An 18007-nucleotide genomic window follows, 5' to 3' on the forward strand; every position below is an offset into this window, starting at 1 on the left:
TCTGTCTAGATTACAAGCAATACAGATAAAAATAGATCTCTGTGCTCCTGGTGTGTCCCAGCTGTCCTCACATAACTGTAAGGCAATGCATGCAAGCTGAAAGAAGGTGAAGGAAAAGGGGCTGTGCTGGCTCAGAGCATTGTGCTGTGCCAAACAAAAGAGGGGCCATGACTTTTGTGTTGGGACTAGACAATGTGGCATGTCCAACCAGCCCATGCACCCACCTGAAACTTATGTTGGACAACACAAAAATGCTGTTTTACAGCTGCATCAAAAAGCTGGTAAAAATCAGCACCCAGGTTCTCGGCGTGACTGGAGTCTGTGACTGGAGCAGGTGGGACAGGCCAGGACTGCGGGACCAGTGCTGGGAGGCAGGGAAGGAAAGGACCACTTTGTTGGCACAGAATCGAAGGAAACTTGGCTTTTGTGTTTTGCATTCCTGAGGCAGGCTGCGCTAATGCCTCCTAGCTGGACAGCTAAGGCTCTTAAGACTGTCAGTGCTGGCAGATTTGATGCCTGATTACACAGGATAAGTGTTCCAATGAGCACTGCATACAAACGTGTGCACAGGAGGGAGAAGCGTGGGGTGCTGAGGAAGATGAGGCACCGAAGGAGCACTGAACTACCCACAGGCCATTCTGTGCTGCCCACACTTCTGGCTGGTGCAGACCCCCAAGCGTGCAGCTTGCCCAGCTCAGAGGGAGCAGTGAGAGTGAGCTGCGGCAGTAAAACTTCTGTACTTCACAGCGGTGGGCATCTATTGCACTGGGTCTTGACCGCGTCTTGTGGTAGGATCACAGTTTCTCGTGGATTTCAAGCAGAAGGGAGGAAACTCCAGCTTCCAGCAGAGAAGAATGAGGCAATTTGATGTAATCACATGTTCCCGTTAAACGTAACAAGCAGCAGAAGATAACTGGCCTTCAGCTGCTTCTCAGAGGCCATATTTTGAACAGAAGTGCTCCCTGCAATTCCCGCCCATAACATTCCTCCCCTTTGGACACTGAGCAAGGCAAATATTCTTCAGTTTTCCCCCTTTGCTAGGTGAGACCTGGGCTGAGTATTTACTTTTTCAGAAAAAGATCAGAGGCTCCTCTTTATTTTCAGAAATCCTTTTCTTCCAAACAGTGAAACCAAAGAGGTTTTTGTCCTCTGAGAAGTGTGTTTGCATCTGGGAAGCTCTTCTGGTTGAGGTGGCTATGACCAGAATTAGGCTCACATTGACCCTGAGTGATGACACCCGTGTGAGACACCACTGGAAGCAAACAGCTGGTATCCCAGTCTAAACACAGAGGAACCCACCCTAGCAGTGGCTGGCTGGTCACCAGATGGAGAGGGGTGGAGAACAGGACTGCAGCTCGGGGCCAACCCCTGCTGAGAACAGATGCCAGGTTTGGAGGGGAATTTCCTAAGACCTTCCTGGGGAGCAACATTCAGTGAGCAGAGATGAAAATACCTCCTTCTCCATCTGAGTCCTCTGCCTGGTGTCTCTCAAGGACTTCTCTCTCTTAGAGCAATGTGCTCCCCAGACCTTCAGTATGACTGGCTCGGGACCAGGACTGGTGGCTGGTGCTTGGCTCTATTCCCCCCTTTCACAGTCTACATAAGTCCCATCAGTTCCAAAAGGCAGCAGTACACCAGCTTGGGCTCAAGAGCATCTTGGTGGAGACTCTGCCTCACACCCCGGCCAATGAGCTACCTGGGGATTCCCATTTGGCAATGCTGCAGACGGAGACGGAGGTTGTTTGGCAGCTAGCACCTGACCGAGTCACTTTCTACATTTCTGTGGGATGAAATCTTTGAGAGCTTGCAAAGAAAAGAGGTCATGAGCCACATTGCTGGCCTTCTGACCCATATCTACTACCCCCGCCACTCCCCCTCAGCAGGGCTCCTATCATAGAATCATGGAATATCCCACAAGGACCCACAAGGATCGAGTCCAACCCTCGGATCCACACAGGACCACCCAAAAAACAAACCATGTGTCTGAGAGTGTTGTCCAAAATGCTTCTCAAACTCCAGCAGGCTCGGTGCCGTGACCGCTGCCCTGGGGAGCCTGTGCCAGTGCCTGCACATCCTATGGACATGTCTCATGTCACGATCACAGGCTGGACGTTGCTGTCAGAAGCTGGCATTAAGTCACCTTTTTCAATGTATTTTAGGCTGATACGACTCAGTGCGCTGAAAGAGGAACACCCTGGTTGGCAGTGGGAGCAAGGAGAGCATATTCTTGACCAAGAGGGTAGAGTTTACCCAAATAAGTACAGATGCCTGCAGTTGCCTAAGGCAATCCCACCCCGCAGGCCTTGAGGGATTCTCTGAGCGTGTGGGATGGAGTGAGGAGCGCTGTCTGTGGGAGCAATAAATCATGTTTCAGTGTAAGAACTTTATTTTTCTTGCAAAACGCACACAACTGTTGGAAGGAGGCTGAGAACGAGCAGGGGTGGGTCAGAATCACGCTGGCTCCAGTGCATTCCTTCTGGGAGGTGCTGAAGGGCCTGCAAGTTCATCCCTTCTCTCTCATGTTACTGGACTCTTCTTTTCCTTGTTTATGCGGTAGAAACATCTGAAAATAATTTGTCTGTTAAGCTTCATGGAGCTTTGTGGACGGAGCAGGGTTATGCGTGCCATTTGGTCTCCACCTTGCCAAGGACAAGCTGGGACCGACCTAGATGTGCTCACCAGCTGAGCCGCACGCTGCACCCGCAGCCACCCCACTCCTCTCCAACCCCGTCACGTGCAGGTCGGCCTGGAAGGCGCAGCAAGAAGGCAAGGAGCACTCCCCCGTCCCCTGGTTATTGCTGAAATTTAAGAAGTGCACAGCTGCGGGTTTGGGTGCAGCTGAAGGTGGATGTGCACGATGCGGGCTCTACTGCATGAAGCGTCCACTGGGGCTGTAGCGAACCTGAGCACGAGCAGGACATCAGTACAGGCTGACCGCAGGGCCAGAGGGAGAAAGTTTGGGCAGCGCTCCCAGGACAAAGGCGAGGAGTGCTGAGCCACGGGGATGGCCGTACGCCATCCAGAAGGGGGAAACGTTGAGGCCGGGAGGAAAGCAGCAGCGGAGGGAAGGGCTGATGCCCTCACCACGTGCCTGGAGGAGAAGCTGTGAGGAACTGGATGGGAAACACGGGAATACTGGGGGGGTTGGGGCACACGACTCCCAGCTTCGGGGCTCCCCAGGCACCCCCGGGGGCGCGACCCAGCAGCTTGGCGCTGACGGGACCACCAGTCCCCAGGCAACCCGGGGCAGAGCAGGGCACGGCGGGCGAAGGGGGAGGCCTCCACCGGCGAAGGGGGCGGCCTGGGGCGGGGGCCCGGGGCCGGCCGCTTCCGCCCGGCGCGGCGCATTCCTGGGCCGTGACTCAGGCGGCGGCGGCGGCGGCGCTGCGGGATGAGCCCCGCGGCCCCGGGCGCTCGCAGCTCCCCGGCGGGGCGGTCGCCGCCGGAGCCGGCGCGGAGCCCAGCGGCCATTTGCATGGCGCGGCTGTGAATGGCGTGCCCGGCCGGCCGGCCCCTGGCACGGGGGAGGAGTCTCCGAGCCCTGCCCGGGCCGAGCTCGGTGGCGGCGGCGGCGGTCCCTGAAGCCCGGAGTCCGGCGGCTCGGTGCTGAGCGCCCCGCCGCTGCGCTCGTCGCCGCCTGCCCGGTGAGTGCGGGTGCGGGTGGGCAGAGCAGAGCAGAGCGAAGGGTTTTGTTGTTTTGTTGTGTTTTTTTTTTGGGGGGGGGGGGGACCCTGCTGCCCCGGCGCGCACGTGAGGTGCGGGCTCCGTCCCGCAGCGCGGCCCCGCCGCGGCTCGGCAGCCCCCTGCTGGCGGCCCCGGGCTGCGAGGGGTGGGTGGGTGTCCCGGGGCCGCAGGTGGGTGACAGGTCCTAGTCCCCGGGTGCGGCGTGGGGCAGAGCCGGTGTCCCGCAGCGGGGAAGCCCGGAGCGGGTCCTGCCTCGGAGGGGTGGCGGTGGGACCCCCGCTGACCCCGGAGCTGGGGGCTGCAGGGATGGGGGCTGGTTCGTGGCCGGCTTGAAGCTGACCCGGGGCCACGCTGGAGCTCCAGGCCCTTCCAGCTGCCCCTCGCCACACGTTGCCACCCGGTTGTCCGCTTATGCTGGCGGTTTGGCAGCCACCTTGCAGGGGATCATAATCCTTACAGGTAAAGGTGAGTTTTCCTCTGGATCCAGCCCCTGAGCTGACTTTTCACACTGTGCACTGCTGGCCTGAAGTGGGGGAACTGCAGCAGCCCAAGGCGATTCTGGCTCAAACTCAGATATTCCATAAGTCTGTGAAAACTTCTGCAGGATTGCACCCTCAGTGCTGCATCCTGTTGGGCTGCTAAGAAAGTGACCGGTCCTTTCCCTCCTCGTAGCACACACACACACACACGTAGCTGCTGCTGTTGGAGGGCTCCTTGCGTGTATTTTGACTTGTGCTTTTCTTTCACGCGATGCGAGAGGTGAGTGAGTGGCGGCACAGATGACTTCTGCCTGGCCGTGGGGTTTTCCTTGTGCAGCACCTGGTTGTGGCTGCGGTTCTCTTGCAGGTTGGCCTCGCGGTGCAGTGTGCAGTGTTGGTTGGTGATGCCTGGGTCTGGGAACAAGCAGGAAGCTGTTTCTTTTCTTCCTGTTTTTGTCCCTATGGCTGCTGGTTTCCTTTGGGAAGAAAGCTGTGCGTTCTGCAGTGAAGGAAAAAGGCTATACGTAACGGGAAGGGACAAGGCAGCAAACACTGAAGGAAGGGAACTGAAGGCGCTTCTGGATGAAACATGGGATGAAGAAGGCACACGATGATTTAACGGCAGTGATGCTGATACAAAGACAAGTAGCTCCTCTTGTGCCATAAAGGGGGTTAAAAGGGCCCACTTGGGACAAGCTGGGGAGCAGAGCCTTGGGAGAATTTGGTCTGCACTCCAGTGTGTGGAATTAGGTTGTTTTCCAGCTCTTCTATCTCAGCCATGCCGTGTTTGCAAGAGGTGATAAGTAGTGCTAGATCCGTTGAGATAGTTGGAAGAACCAAATGGGCTCTTAGGTGCCTCCTTCATGTTTTAATTGTTAAAAGGACTTTCAGAACGGCCTTGTATGCTTGAAACCATCTGCTCTTTTTTTTTTTTTTTTTTTTTCTTTCCCCTCTCCAGCCTGTCAGCCTAGTGACAGCCATTGCCTCTCCCTCCTGCTGCTCCATCTGTAGGTCCTCATGGCTACCACAGTGCTTCCGCTGTTGACCTAGGTCTCCGCTGTCCTTGAGCTGGGGCCCGGCCATCCTCCCGAGGGGGATTTTGGGCTTGGAATGGAGCAGCAAGCTTGGACACCAGCTCTGTGCTCCTTGGTCATGAGTCCCCAGGGCGGCAGCAGCTCTCCTGTGTGGTCGTGTGTCAGCAGCGCTGTGCCCGCTTCAGCGGGTTCCCATGAAAGGAGGTTAAAGCCGTGTGGTGTAAAAGCAACTCCCACAAAACTAGTTCTGCTCTGGGACTTCCCATGACAGGCCTTTTTTTTTTTTTTTTTTTAAGCAATACATTTGCAAGAGACCTGCCTACAGACTGGCTTTTCAGGTTCTGGGGAAAGCCGTGGGCTGGCCCAGGGCTGAGGAACGTCTTGCTCTGGCTCTGTGCAGGGTAGGCCCCGGCCTGGCCCTCACCGAGAGCTCCTGGCCTCGGCACCTGGCCGCGGCCAGAGGGGCTGGTGCCTTGTTGCAGGATTTGGGGACAGCGGGTTTGGTTTAGTGGGGGTCTTCAGCAGTCCTGCAGCAGAGTGAGGCTGCACGGCAGGAGTAGGAATTCCTTTTGGGATCATTGGTCTTGTTCCTCTGGAATCCAGCCCCAGAGAGTAGCCAGCAAGTCCCAGCATGTTGCCTTGAAAGAGGCAGGGTCTGCTGAGTGTAGCATGACAGGACAGTTTATTTTGGGCACAGGGCCCACATGCTCAGATATAATTAGTAAAGGTTTGATTCCATTCAGTGTATCAGATCTTTCTGCAGTGTGAATGCGCAGCCTGGTTAGTGCTGAAGGTCTGAGATGGGCAACGTGAACACGAGTCCCGAGTTGTTTTCCATTCAGTGCATCCAGGGAGGAGGTTGGCAGAACACCCACTGTGCAGCTGGGGATGTTGCCTGCCGAGTGGGATTGGCCGTGAGCTGAACATCTGACATTTCTCTATCTGCATCTCAAGAGCTGTTATCTGGCAGAGCAGTCTCTGATAATATCCTTCCCTTGTGGCTTCTGCCTTTCTTCCTTAGTTATCTATGGAGGCTTTGGCATCCCATGGACACCATGCACCCTTCTCAGAGCTTCCAGCATTAAATGTGACCCAACACAACGCTTCTGTTAATTCCTGTTCCTGCAGCCACCTGTCTGTCACCAATGGATGACCCGTTCCAGTGAATACTTAAAACATGAGGATGGGTTCCTTCATATTTTTTTTCTGAGCTCAGATGTGGATTAGTTTCCTTTTGTTTCAGCTGAAGAGATGCTAGGCCCTATGTCTAACTCCGTCATCACTAGCTGGAATGAAGCAGACAGGAACTGTGCAGATCTGGCACTGTTATTGTAAGGTTGCCTCCCTGCTACTGGATATGTACTTGTTGTAGGTTTAGGAAACCCATGGAATGTACGCAGTGCCTGCCAGCACACAGAGCTGTGTTGCATCCTCTGCTGAGAGCGTGACAGCCTCTCTAGGTACAGACTGCACTGTGGGGCTGTAACCTGAGTTTAGTGGGAACCTTTGTGTTTGGGTGATAGGTAAAATGTCCCCGTTCTCCTGGAAGGTAAAATGAAGATGGTCGCTTTTTTCACAGGAGGAGAAAATGTCCACTGTCAGGTGGGTTATCATCTCCCCAGCTGTGGCTATATATATTTTTTTTATTTGATTGTTTGTTTGTTGCCTTGTTCAGAACTAGCAGATGAACCAGTTGAACTGAATGGAGATCGTGACCTGCTCGCTCTGTTCGTGTCCGGTAACTCCCCTCTGAGGTCAGCACCCACCATGCAAACAAATATTTAGGAAGGGATGATCCTCGTGTGAGCACACAAGGGGAGGGCAAGGCTTGACTGCCAAACCTCTCCTTCCAGGCAGGCTGCACGGTGCCATTGGTAGGTCTGGGGCAGCTCTCAGAGAGAGAGAGGCTGGATTGTGGCATTGATGTGGAGCAGTGGTAGTCATGTTCATGCCGAGGCCGTGCATGGTTGTGTCCGTGGTAGCTGAGCTTCAGGGGTTTCCAACCGCCTGCTCTGGTTTTGGTCCTGCTTCTTTAACAGTTCTCCAGGACTAGTTGAAGCCCACTTGAGATCACAGTCTCTGATACTTGCTGTTTCAGTCAGTGCTGCTGTAGGAATGAGGAAGTGGTTTTTTTTTTTTTTTTTTTTTTTTTTTTAATGAGTGTTGGGATGATGCCACAAGGAGCAAATCAGTAGCTGAGTTTTCAAGCACATCATCCAAACTCTGGTCAAATCCTTCTGAATAACAAACAGTGGCTCTTTGCTGCCTGATGAAGGCGGAGAGTTTGTTTCATGTTAACCTTAACTGTTGAGTCTCTAAGCTGCGTAGGGCAAGTTCATTGGTTGTATGCTCTGCTGCAGAGACGGTAAATGCCAGCTTGACGTGAGGCTTGTGCATGCTGAAATTTCCTTTGGGCTTGCTTTTCAATGATGTGGGTGCGCCATTTGTTTGGAGCACAATGGAGAGTGTCTAGTGCACGCTGTCAAATTGTTAGAACTATTGCAATACAAACCCGGGCAGCGGGTACGTTCCCAAAGGGACTGGAGCCTTCAGCAACGAGCAGACTGTGCCTGAGTAATCAGAGCATCTCTAAAACACAGTGATTGTTACCGGAAATTTAATTTCTTCTCAATGATCTAAGAAGTGTGTTGCAAAAGGCTTCCCGGGGGAGAAGAGATACGAAGACATGTCTGATCTTGCCTTTTCTGGATAATATACCTTTGCTGCCTCCTCCCCTTCCTGTTTCCACTCTGCTGAGAGAGGGACAGCCGCTTGCTCTGCTGGTCAGTAGCAATCCCTGCTTTGAAGGCTTTTCTTTTAAAAGGAACAATCTGTATGAGATCATCCTGAAGCTGCGCAGGATGCTGCTTTTACAGTTCTGCAGGTCTGGTGCTTTGCTGGGCTTTAACTTCATGAAAGTTGTAACAGGTTGGTTTGTAAGATCTGGAGGACTCAGATGTCTGGGGTGCATGAATACAGCTTCCATGTTTCAGGTGTTACTGCCCTGTAGCAATCGGCAGATGGAAGGTACGTTTCTCTGTCTCTTGAATTCAGAGATCACTACTTTAAAGTCAACCACAGAAGCCAGCTGTCTAGGATTTGCGTTGCCAAAAGGTGTGAGCGTGCCTGCCCTTTCTCTGTCTGCTGTGGGACTGTAAATTCAGAGGGAGCAGTGAGAGAGAACATGCCATTTGCTCAGTTCATAAATTGGATTTAAAAAATACATTTCACTTTTTTTCCCCCCTAAAACAAGGTTAGAGTTTTGATTATTTGCATTATAAATGACTTAGCGCATTGGGCACACATGACTGTATACGTGAGCGCACACACCTGCAGAGCAGGGCGAGCTCTGCCTGCAACTGCTTCCCCGTGAGGCAAGGCAAGAGAAGGTGGTGGCGAGCTGTCGAGCACCAGCCAGAGCAGAAACTGGAGCAGCAGAGGGGCAGGCTAGCTCGCCTGTGTCAAGGGCTATCCACAGGTCTTGTCCCGGGCTAGATCACCTAATGCTTAACAAGAGCAGGTCTAGCTGAACCAGCTCTGCTCTGCATCCTTAGCTGTTCAAATGTGTGTGTATGCGTATATTTTGAATCATCTCCGTTGGGCTTCATTGCTTTTGGCATTGCTGGTGCATGCAGGCTTACTCTAACTTGTATCTGGGGGAACAGAACCACGGTCACCTTGGAGAAAGCAGGTGTGTGAAGCTGTGTTAAGATGCTGTGAATTTCAAAGGGGCGTGCAGAAAGCTGGCCTGCATGGCTCAGATGCTGCTGCTTCCATCCCTTCTGAATAGAGAATGTCTTCTGGTGGCTTTAGTGTTTGTTATTTCCTTTAAGATTTTTTTTTTAGATTGCTATTCAGTGTGCTTTTATGTAACTTTCCATAGGAAATGTTGTCATCTGTGGCAGTTTTGATCTCATTTGCCAGTGAGGCATTCTTCTTTAGCACAACAAATAGTGATACTTAGCTGCTTTTAATACTAAGGTGAATGCATGGGCAGCAGCTATTCCAAAAGTAACCGGAGCCAGCATTCTCTGCTGCCTTGAGAGTCAAACTGGTGCCTTTTTCTTAGCTTCCTGTGTCCTGAATTGCAGTACGTGTGACAAATACGTGAGCTGATAGGAAAAAACAGTTACAAATGCAGAATTTCAACAAAAAACAAAACCTTTGTTAAAATACAGTGTTAGGATTTTGTTGTTTTCTTCTGTGTTATAACACGGGATTGTGCCTGTACTATCAAAACCTTTTTTGAATCTTACCTTACTGCATACTTGAGGTGACGGCCGTGTCCGTGGTACTCGTGGATCAGGCAGTATTTACAGTGCGCCCATTTTACTGGTAACGAAAACCAGTACAATCCCTTCTGGAGTCCTGCTGAATTTTTGCAGTGGGTTGAACGTGTACTAAAATAGTTGCTGTGATCACTCTTTCCTGCTTCTTTGTTAGCGAGGAGCTCCAGTGGCGCTGAAGAATGTAGACCCCGGCGACTGCCTTGATGCTGCTGGGGACCCCAGACCACAGAGTGCTGCTGTCTCGGCTCTGGCACCTTTGAAAAGGGTGCAAGAACTAGGCTTGTGCAGATGAGCCTTCTTCTGGATACACTTCCACTGTTGGCAGTCTGCTGTTTATAACTGGATTTGTTAATATTTGAGTTGTTAATGTGATTATAGTTGTTATCCAGTCTGGCTGCGTTCACTGCGGCACTGGACCAGCAGCAGTATCCCAGCTTCCTGTGTGAGCGTGCTGAGATGCATCAGCTGGCTGGTGGCTGCTGCTGGTCCGAGGGAAAAGCCAGCTCCTTCTGAGAACGACTCTCCCAGCTTCCCTAAGGAATGGAAGCATTGCTTGGTGCCGGCTTCTCATCCTCTGTGCTTGATGCACTGTCACTGGAGCTACGAGCAGGTACCGTCATCAGTCCGTGCCCTGACGCAGCCTACAAGTGGTGTGCTGCGACCAGAGCCCTGGGATGCAGCAGCTGTAAATGTGGCTGTCACACAGGGCACCAGGCTGGCGCTCTGTGTGGAGCTGCAGGGTGTGTGCACAGGGAAACACAAACAGGATGAAGACACCAAAGTACTCCAGAAAGCTTCCTGCTGCTCCCCCCTCTTTGCTGGTGATGTTTTATGCTCAGGCCGTTCCCCTTGCTGGTTTCTAGGTAGGTTGTCGATAGCTCTGTAGATTTACTCTAGGAGATGGAGCTGGATGCTCGTAGCTCCTGGTCTGGGCCCTGTCTGGGCTCTGGGTGGTGCTGCAAACACCCTTCTGTCAGCTGGGAGCTCTAGGAGATGGAAAAGGCAGCGCCTCTGCCCAGTCTGTGGGGCTCGGTTCCCTGTGTTAGGGCTGCAGGCCTTAGGCTAGCAGGGAAAGCTGGCCCCTTGGAAACCTTTTTGCAGAAACTACCCGTGTGTGAGGCTTGGCTGTCAGCTCCCTGCAGCTTCACACTTCTGTGGAGTTGGTTTCCCATTCAGCAGCTCCGGCAAAAATTCACTCTGCCTCTGATGAAGGAGCAGTACTTCATTCCTGCCGCACTCAACACCTGCACTCAGGGCAGAGTTCAGGAAATAATTAAAGCTTCAAGAGATGCAGAACGCACCACCTGCCTTGTGATAATTTTAAGCTGCCCACAGTGCTACAACTGTGAGGTTTTGGCCACGTTTTCATAATTGCATGGAACTGTACTGCCTCGAGAAGCATTTCTGTCATCTGGCTCCAGCTGCTCTTGTTGTTCCTGCCTCTTCTCTCCCTGTGCTGGCACAAGTGTTTGTGGAGCCATGTGGTGATTTTGGGCTGGGGAAGGAGCTGGGGCTGGAACAAACTGTTTTCATTGCTGAGCTAACGCGGGTTGGATCCCAGTGCAGGTCACCCCACAGCTGTGGGGATGGTTGTGCCAGCACGAGAAGGGGGCAGCGTGGCAGATGGGGGCACTGCTGCTTCTCCTGCCTTGCATCTCTTACAAGTGGCTGTGACGTCTTTGCAGCTTGAATTGGAAGCGGTAACTTCTGTGTGCTGACTCCTGCTCTGCCTTTCGTCTGCTGGAACAAAAGGACCTGGAAGATCAGAGTCTGTTGCCTGTGAGTGTTTGCAGGTTGCAGTTGGGGTCATCTTTAAACCTGTTCTTGGAGGAGTTTAGCTGCAGATCCAGGGGCTAACAGGAATCAGAAAAGTTTTTTGAGCTCTGTTTTTCTTCTCTCTTCAATATGAGGCCACCAGACCTGGATGCCCCTCATATCCCATGCAGGGCTGCTTTGAAAGCTTGTCATGCTCCTGTTCCCACGGGAGCTTGTTTTTAGTTGGTTTCCATCATGACCCACATTATTTTTTTTCCTGAAAATTAGGGAAATCAGTTGCACAAAAGGACCTCTGGTCTGCTTTCCTGATCATGTGGTGGGCTCACATACATTCAGACATCACTGTCAGGCGTTTTTATTACCTGCACTTAAACCCCTCTGTCTCTGTGTGGAGCTGAACCTTCTCCAAGATCAGTGGGTGCCAGGTGAGGCTTTGCACTGTGTGCCTCTCACATGCCAGTTTCTTCCCTCAGGGCCTTGTGTAAACTTCTGTTTATTTATTTATTTTCCCTAATGTAGCTTCCTATTTCCTGCCATAGGGGTCTGCTTGACCTCTTCCAAGACAGGAAGTTTCCACTGGCACTTCTCAGCAAATTAAATAAATGGCTCACGATGAAGCCCCTTGATGATGGCTTGGTTGCTTGGGTGGCCACAGAAGTCAAAAACCTTCCGTGTAGCTTCTGTGTTCACCCTGCCGTGGCTGGTTCTTGCCTCAGAGACCTTGCGGTAGTCCTCACGTTCTGTTTTTCCATGATCTGCTTGCAGGTGGTTTTGGAGCCACCTGCTCAAGCACGTAGCTTCTGCTGTAGCTCTTCTCCAAGCACTGGTTGAAAAGAGCTCTTTTGCTGTTGCCTCTGGATAAAGCCCTGACCTGTCTGGGGTGGGATGGGTTGGCCTCTCCCTGCCTCTCTAGGTTTAACATCTGTGTGCATTGTCCTTTGCTCCTCGTCCCGTGACTACAGCTGCTCCGGTCTCCGGTTGTTTCTCAGGTTGTATTAAGTTGTCCCCACAACATCTCAGGATGAGCTTGAGTGTTTTTCTGACCCCCAAAGGCAGAGAGCTGCTGTTCTTCAGAGCTGTGAGGGTGCCAGTACGTAGGGATGGTGTACGCTCCCTGGAGGGAGGGAGATCCCGTGCCTTTTAATGCAATTTTCCGCAAAGTGAATGCAGCCCTTCAGCCATTCCGGCAGAGCCTGCACGAAGGCTTCTTATACCCCAGAACCATTTTTTCCATGTTCTGCTTGAACATAAAAAAAGCTCCCCAGCACTGACCTGCCAGGCTGGGATGGAGGAGAGATGTTTCGCCCAGGCGGAGGACCCTGGTTTGCTGTTCCAGCTCAGCTGATATCAGGGTGAGCTATCACCGAACAGGCAGGTCCTACCCTTCCTGTCTCAGGTTGCACACAGCTTATCCAGCATTGTCTGAGCCTCTCGAGGCTGTCAGATCAACGAGAAGTCATTTGCTTCTGGGTAGGGCCAGCTCCGTGCTGCTGAAACACCTCGAGGCGGCTCGCTGCAGTGAGCCTGCTCTTTGGGCAGCTGGCAGGTGGATTTGCTTGCCAGCAGAAGGCAGGCTGCTGGTCACCTCCTGCCGCTTGCTGTGGCAGCACCAGCCTGTGCCGGCACCCACGTGGAGCTGGTGCATGGCCCCGTGTGGCAGAGGGCAGCAGGCGGTGTGTGGGTGCAGTGTGGGCACAGCAGACCTGCTGCTTGCCAGCTTTCTGTGGGGCAGGGCGAGCAGGACAGCGTATTTTCCTGGCTTGCTGCCCGGCCCATGCCCAGAGGTTCCCGGCTCGCCCTGATCCCAGCTTCTGCCGGGCTGTCGGCAGCTCTGCAAAGCCTCATGGCATCTCCCTTGAGCTCAGCAAGCAAGGGCTGGGAAAGCAGTGGAGATTCCCATGCAGGAGTGCAGCCAGGGCAGTGCTGATGTCCTTGTTCCGTTTTGGAGGTGGTTCCTTAGGGCGGGATGTGGTGGATGGAGGTCGTGGCAGAAGCCTGAGTATTGCTGCACCCTTGGCAGCTTTCCCTGAGAGCGCAGGGACACAGGCCTGGTCCGCCTTCCCCGTCCCTGCCTGCCCTCAGCCCCTCCGTCTGGCTTGTTTTAAAGTCTGGCTTGTGCCCAGTATTTGGGATATTACTTGTAACTCGTTGGGTCTGATCCATGCTAGATGGTGCTGTTGGCAGTCATGAGGCCGAAACCCCGCTGCTCCTCTTCTCCTTGGATTTCCTGCCTTCTCCCGGCCAGCCGGGCCAGCAGAAATCCTCCTGCAGACAGAGGCACAGACAGCAGCCTGCTGGCTCCCCTGGCTCCTGCTGGCTGCAGAACACATTTAGGATCCTGTTCTCTTTGCTGTGTTTCCACTCAGAAGCCCACCAGCATGCCTCGGCCAGGATTGTTGCCGGAACAAACCCCTTGCCGGGGGCTCTGCGCAGCAGGCACGGCAAATGCAGCTGTCGCAGTGACGGCGATTTGAAAAGTGGAGGCAAGCAGCTGGAGGATCATCAGGGACTGAACACGGTGAGGAGACGGCAGCGGAATAGCTCCAGTGGCTGCTACCTCCTGGGGGTGTCTGTAAGAGCACGCACACGCTGGGCTGCCGAGGAGCACCGTGGTGGTGGGGGGAAAAAGCACACAGGGCTTGTTTGTGTGGTAGGGTTGGATGAAGCGGTTTTTTTTTCCTTTTTTTGCATTTGGAATGCAAATTTTTGGGGAAAACAACGGCTTTATTACAAAAGAAAATGCTGGTAATGGTGGAAATTTCAGAAGAAGAAAATCAGGCTTTTAGGGGGGTAGCTTCGGTTGCGTGTTGAAAGGGAAGGATGCTCTGTCTTGGAAACGATTGTGCAGATCTAAGAATGTATTTGAGATGCCCCTCAGTTTTAGGAGCATACTCAGACTTTCCACACAGGGCTTCCTGTTCTCTGTTTGGGTCAGAGGAATTTGCTAAGCAGCTTTTCTTGATCATGTGCCAAGTTCAGAATTTAAGGTGCTCTCCCTCTTTCTTAGCCTGAGCCACAGCGCGGTGGATTTAGCTTTCATTCTGGTGCTGTGACCTTGCTTTGTCAAGGTGCTACTGAAGGTAACTTTACTGGAGTATCTGCGCCATGAAGGGTTTTGTTTGTTTGCTTTTTAATTGAAATGGCCTTCATTAATCATCTCTATACTGCCACGACAGTTGTAACATGCAGCTGGGCTTGCAAATGCCGTGTGCTCAACGTGTGTGCTGGGACAGAGTTTGTGCTGCCCAGTTCCTTGGTCCTATGATGCTGAGGGAGCAGAGCTGGCCGAGCAGTGCAGATGGTGACACCAGAACTGTGTGCTGGTGCTGCAGGGAGCACCCCAAGGAGGTACGGGACCCTTCTGCCTCTTCCTGGCCTCTTCAGACAACCCCTGTGCTTCTCTCCTGGACAAGAATCCTGCTGTGTATGGGGGAAGAGAAGATGCTAGGGAGAGCATGGAGGAGATCTGTACAGCCACGATGGGCATGGAGAAGAGGGACAGGGAAAAGCTGCTCACTCGTCTAGACCAGGAACTGTAAGGCACTGCGCGAACACAGGAAGCATCAGGTTTAAAGACAAACTGGAGGGTGGCTCGGCACACAGCACGTCTTCCAGCTCCGTGCCACAGGCAGTTAGCAATACTGACAGACTGCACGGATTCAGAAAGGGGTTGGATAAATTCTGGAAGAAGAAATCGTTGGGTGGATATGGGGATGGATGCAAAGAACCATTAAATGCAAAGACAGCTCTGGCACAAGTTGTTCCTGAGTTATTCATAGCACATGCAATGACTCTGTCCTGGGAGATACGACTGTCAAGTGATCCTCTACTGATTGCCAGGCATCCTCTGCTGGTAACGAGATACCGGATTTAGGCAGATGCTTGGATGCTTGGCCTGACATAGCGTGGCTGTGCTGTGTACGTTCCTGTCCTGCTGCTGCCAGTGGCCTCTTGAAAACACTGATTAGGACAGTACTGAGAAATTGGGATTGTTCGAGGATATGTGACCATGCAAATTCATGTGACCATGAATTATGTGTCAGTGCAGTCAACTTTGAGATGAAGCCTCTTGGCCAGAACGAGTACATGGATGTAGTATCCTGAAACACTAACCCCTTAAAAATAATCAAGGGGGTAGCGTGAAACTCAGGAAGTGCTTTTAGTGCAGTGCTGAGCCCCAGGTTAGTAACTGCAGCACTTTGAGTGAAGGCCGGGTGTAATAACGGGTGTTATTACACTCTTCTTCGTGTGTGGCATGTGGAGATGCCAGTGCTTCTGGGTTGCAGTTGAGCTGGTGAAGGATGCTGGCACGTCCCTGCTGTGGCAATTTAGGAAGGGGGACTGAACACCAATTCCATCAGAATGTCGTTCACCGTATTTGACTTAAGTGCCTGTTGTGTGCCGGTGCCATGCCTGGGATGGGGTCACACCTGCACGTTCCCTCGTGCCAGCCCGTAGCTGTCTCATCGTGGATTTACCCTTCAGACCGTGCAGTGTTAAGCCCTTGAAGCAGAGTATGTTCGAGCCTCTCTGGCTAGTGCTTTGCTTTTGCTTAGGGTCACTTTTTTTGCAAGCTTTCCATGCTGTCGCTATTGCTGAGGGCTCCTGCATGGCATGGAGGACCTCAGGATGTGACTCTCCTCTGTGAAGATGAGGAGAGTGTTGTGCCAAATTTTGTTGCCTGATATTGGGGCGATTGCTTTCTGTTTAACTCTTTTAGGTGACGGATTAGACTGTGCCAGGGCAAGGGGCACGTGTGAGCATGCCTTGGAGATGTCCAGCACTCAACCAAATCTCCTTCAAAAGTAAAGACAAGCAGGCAGGAGCCCCCAATACCCTTGCTGTTCTCATCTTGTAGGAAGTTGGAACAGGTGCATTTAGGCACCCCTGCAGCTACGGATGGAGGACAGGAAGGAATTGTGACCTTTTATTGCGTGGCACTGCATCTGTGCACATGGGGTGCTGGTGCATGTGCAGAGGGTATGTCTGTACAGGCCAGATTGTGAATTCCCAGACTTTTGGGGGCCTGTGGTATTTGCTGAAACCTAACCTTCATCCACCTACAGCTGAGTCCTTGCTTTCCATTGTTCCAGCTCAGCTGAGCATGGTGCTCCTGGCAGCCAGCCCAGCTTGTGTGACCGAGCTAGCAGCTGGTCTTCACCTCCTTTTAGACAAGATTCTCTTCTCCTAACCCAATCCAGGTCCCCCTCTGCTCCCTTCTGCTGACCTGCTCCCCCCTCTGCCATGTACCTTCTGCAATGGTAAGCCTCACTGTTTGTGTGGCTCCATTTTCAGAGCACTTATGGTGAGCTGTGGGAGCATGGTGAAAATGCTGGGAAAAGCCGTCTATTTCTGAGAACCACAGCCTAATTTAGCTTGGAGGGGACCTTTGCAGGCTGTGCGGTTCATTTGCTGCACAGCACAAGGCTAATTCTGGCTGCTTGGGGCCTCGTTTGGTTGAGTGCTGGATGTGTCTAAGGATGGAGGTCTTGCTGCCTCTTGGGTCCTGTCCCAGGGCTTGACCACTCAGAATTCCCGCCTTGCATCTTGGATTCATGGTCAATTCAGAACAAATTGTCTGTTTTAACACTGTAAAAGTGCTGAGCTTTAATCCAAAGAGAGCATTCTGCTCCCTTTCATAACATGTGTGCCTGGACTGGTACTGTCCTGTTAACTGGACTCTCGTTCCCTCTGCTCTTTATGGGAGGGGAAGAGGCTGGCACTCTGATTTTTGTCTCCTGTGGGATCTGTGCTCTAGGATGACACAAGGAGGGATCCTCTTGGATCTGTTGTCCTGCTCGAGACGTGCTTCCCACTGCTAGCTTGTGATTGCTTTACATGTATGTGCTAGGAAGGAATCGGGGCTTGCAGAATAGCTCTGATGGGCAAGCACTTGTGGAGATCTGTGATTGAATCCTCATCAATTTTCCTATTTTTTATTTTTAGCATGTGCAGCAAAGGAGGCACTCTCACAGCCTGAAGAAATCACATAGTCCTTGTCTCACTGCATGCAACCTCTAAGGACAGAGAAATTTGAGATACAGTATAGTGGACAAGAGGACAATGAGTCACTCTGGTTACTTTAGTGTTTCTGTAACACAGTTGTTTTTATTTAAATACTATATCATTATTTTTTATGTACGAAAACCACTCTTAGTTCAGAATTAATGCCAGTTCTGTAACGTTCATGCTGTGCTTGCTATGGGCACTATGTACTTGCGTAGTGCACTCTGTGCTGTGGTGTGTTTCTGGAAAATGATTACATGTAAAGGAGATTAGAAACAGTTACGTATGGGCACTTGCTAATTGCTAAATAGCAGGTAGTAAGGAAATCGTGGTGCTTGCCTTTGGGTGGGCAAGGGAGCCTGTGTGAGTCACAGGCTGGTTTTGGAGGGGGCGTCGGTGGCTTTTTGGGCTGCAGTTACTTAGCTGGTTGGAATGGATCCAGAGCTAATTAAGATTTAATTCCTGACTGTTTCTTGTGGAATCTGGATTCCATGGTAGTCCCAGGAAATCTTAATGGGAAGTGAGTCTAAAATTTGTGACTGATCTCCAGCACCTGGCTTGAGGTCCTGTGGGCCTCAGAAACGTGCTCCGAGTGTCTGGCCCTGGCTGACCAGGGCTGACAGCAGCTGGGATTTCTGCACCCTTGCCAGGCACTTGGCAAGGGCGCTTGGCAAGTTGTGTGCTGTGGGGCTTGGGGCCTGTAAATCAGCCCGCAGGAGGGCAGTCTGCTTGGCCCCAC

General features: G+C 52.3%; 1 protein-coding gene across 7 annotated transcripts in view; it reads left to right on the top strand.

Moving 5' to 3' along the window:
- Positions 1–3372: 3372 nt before the first annotated feature.
- RHBDF1 (rhomboid 5 homolog 1) overlaps positions 3373–18007 on the top strand; it is a 36149-nt gene continuing 21514 nt past the window's right edge. For 2 of the 7 annotated variants that reach the window (XM_082772028.1, XM_082772029.1), the window contains exon 1: positions 7989–8081. In XM_082772028.1, coding sequence (XP_082628154.1) covers positions 8059–8081 — 23 coding nt within the window. In that variant the 5' untranslated portion in view covers positions 7989–8058. Of the gene's footprint in view, positions 3645–4036; positions 4150–6780; positions 6800–7988; positions 8082–13331; positions 13781–18007 lie in introns of those variants that run through there. The other 5 variants (XM_082772031.1, XM_082772033.1, XM_082772030.1 and 2 more) reach the window with 5 other exon arrangements.

The sequence above is a fragment of the Aythya marila genome, assembly GCF_965140915.1.
Source record: "Aythya marila genome assembly, chromosome: 15".
NCBI lineage: Eukaryota > Metazoa > Chordata > Aves > Anseriformes > Anatidae > Aythya > Aythya marila.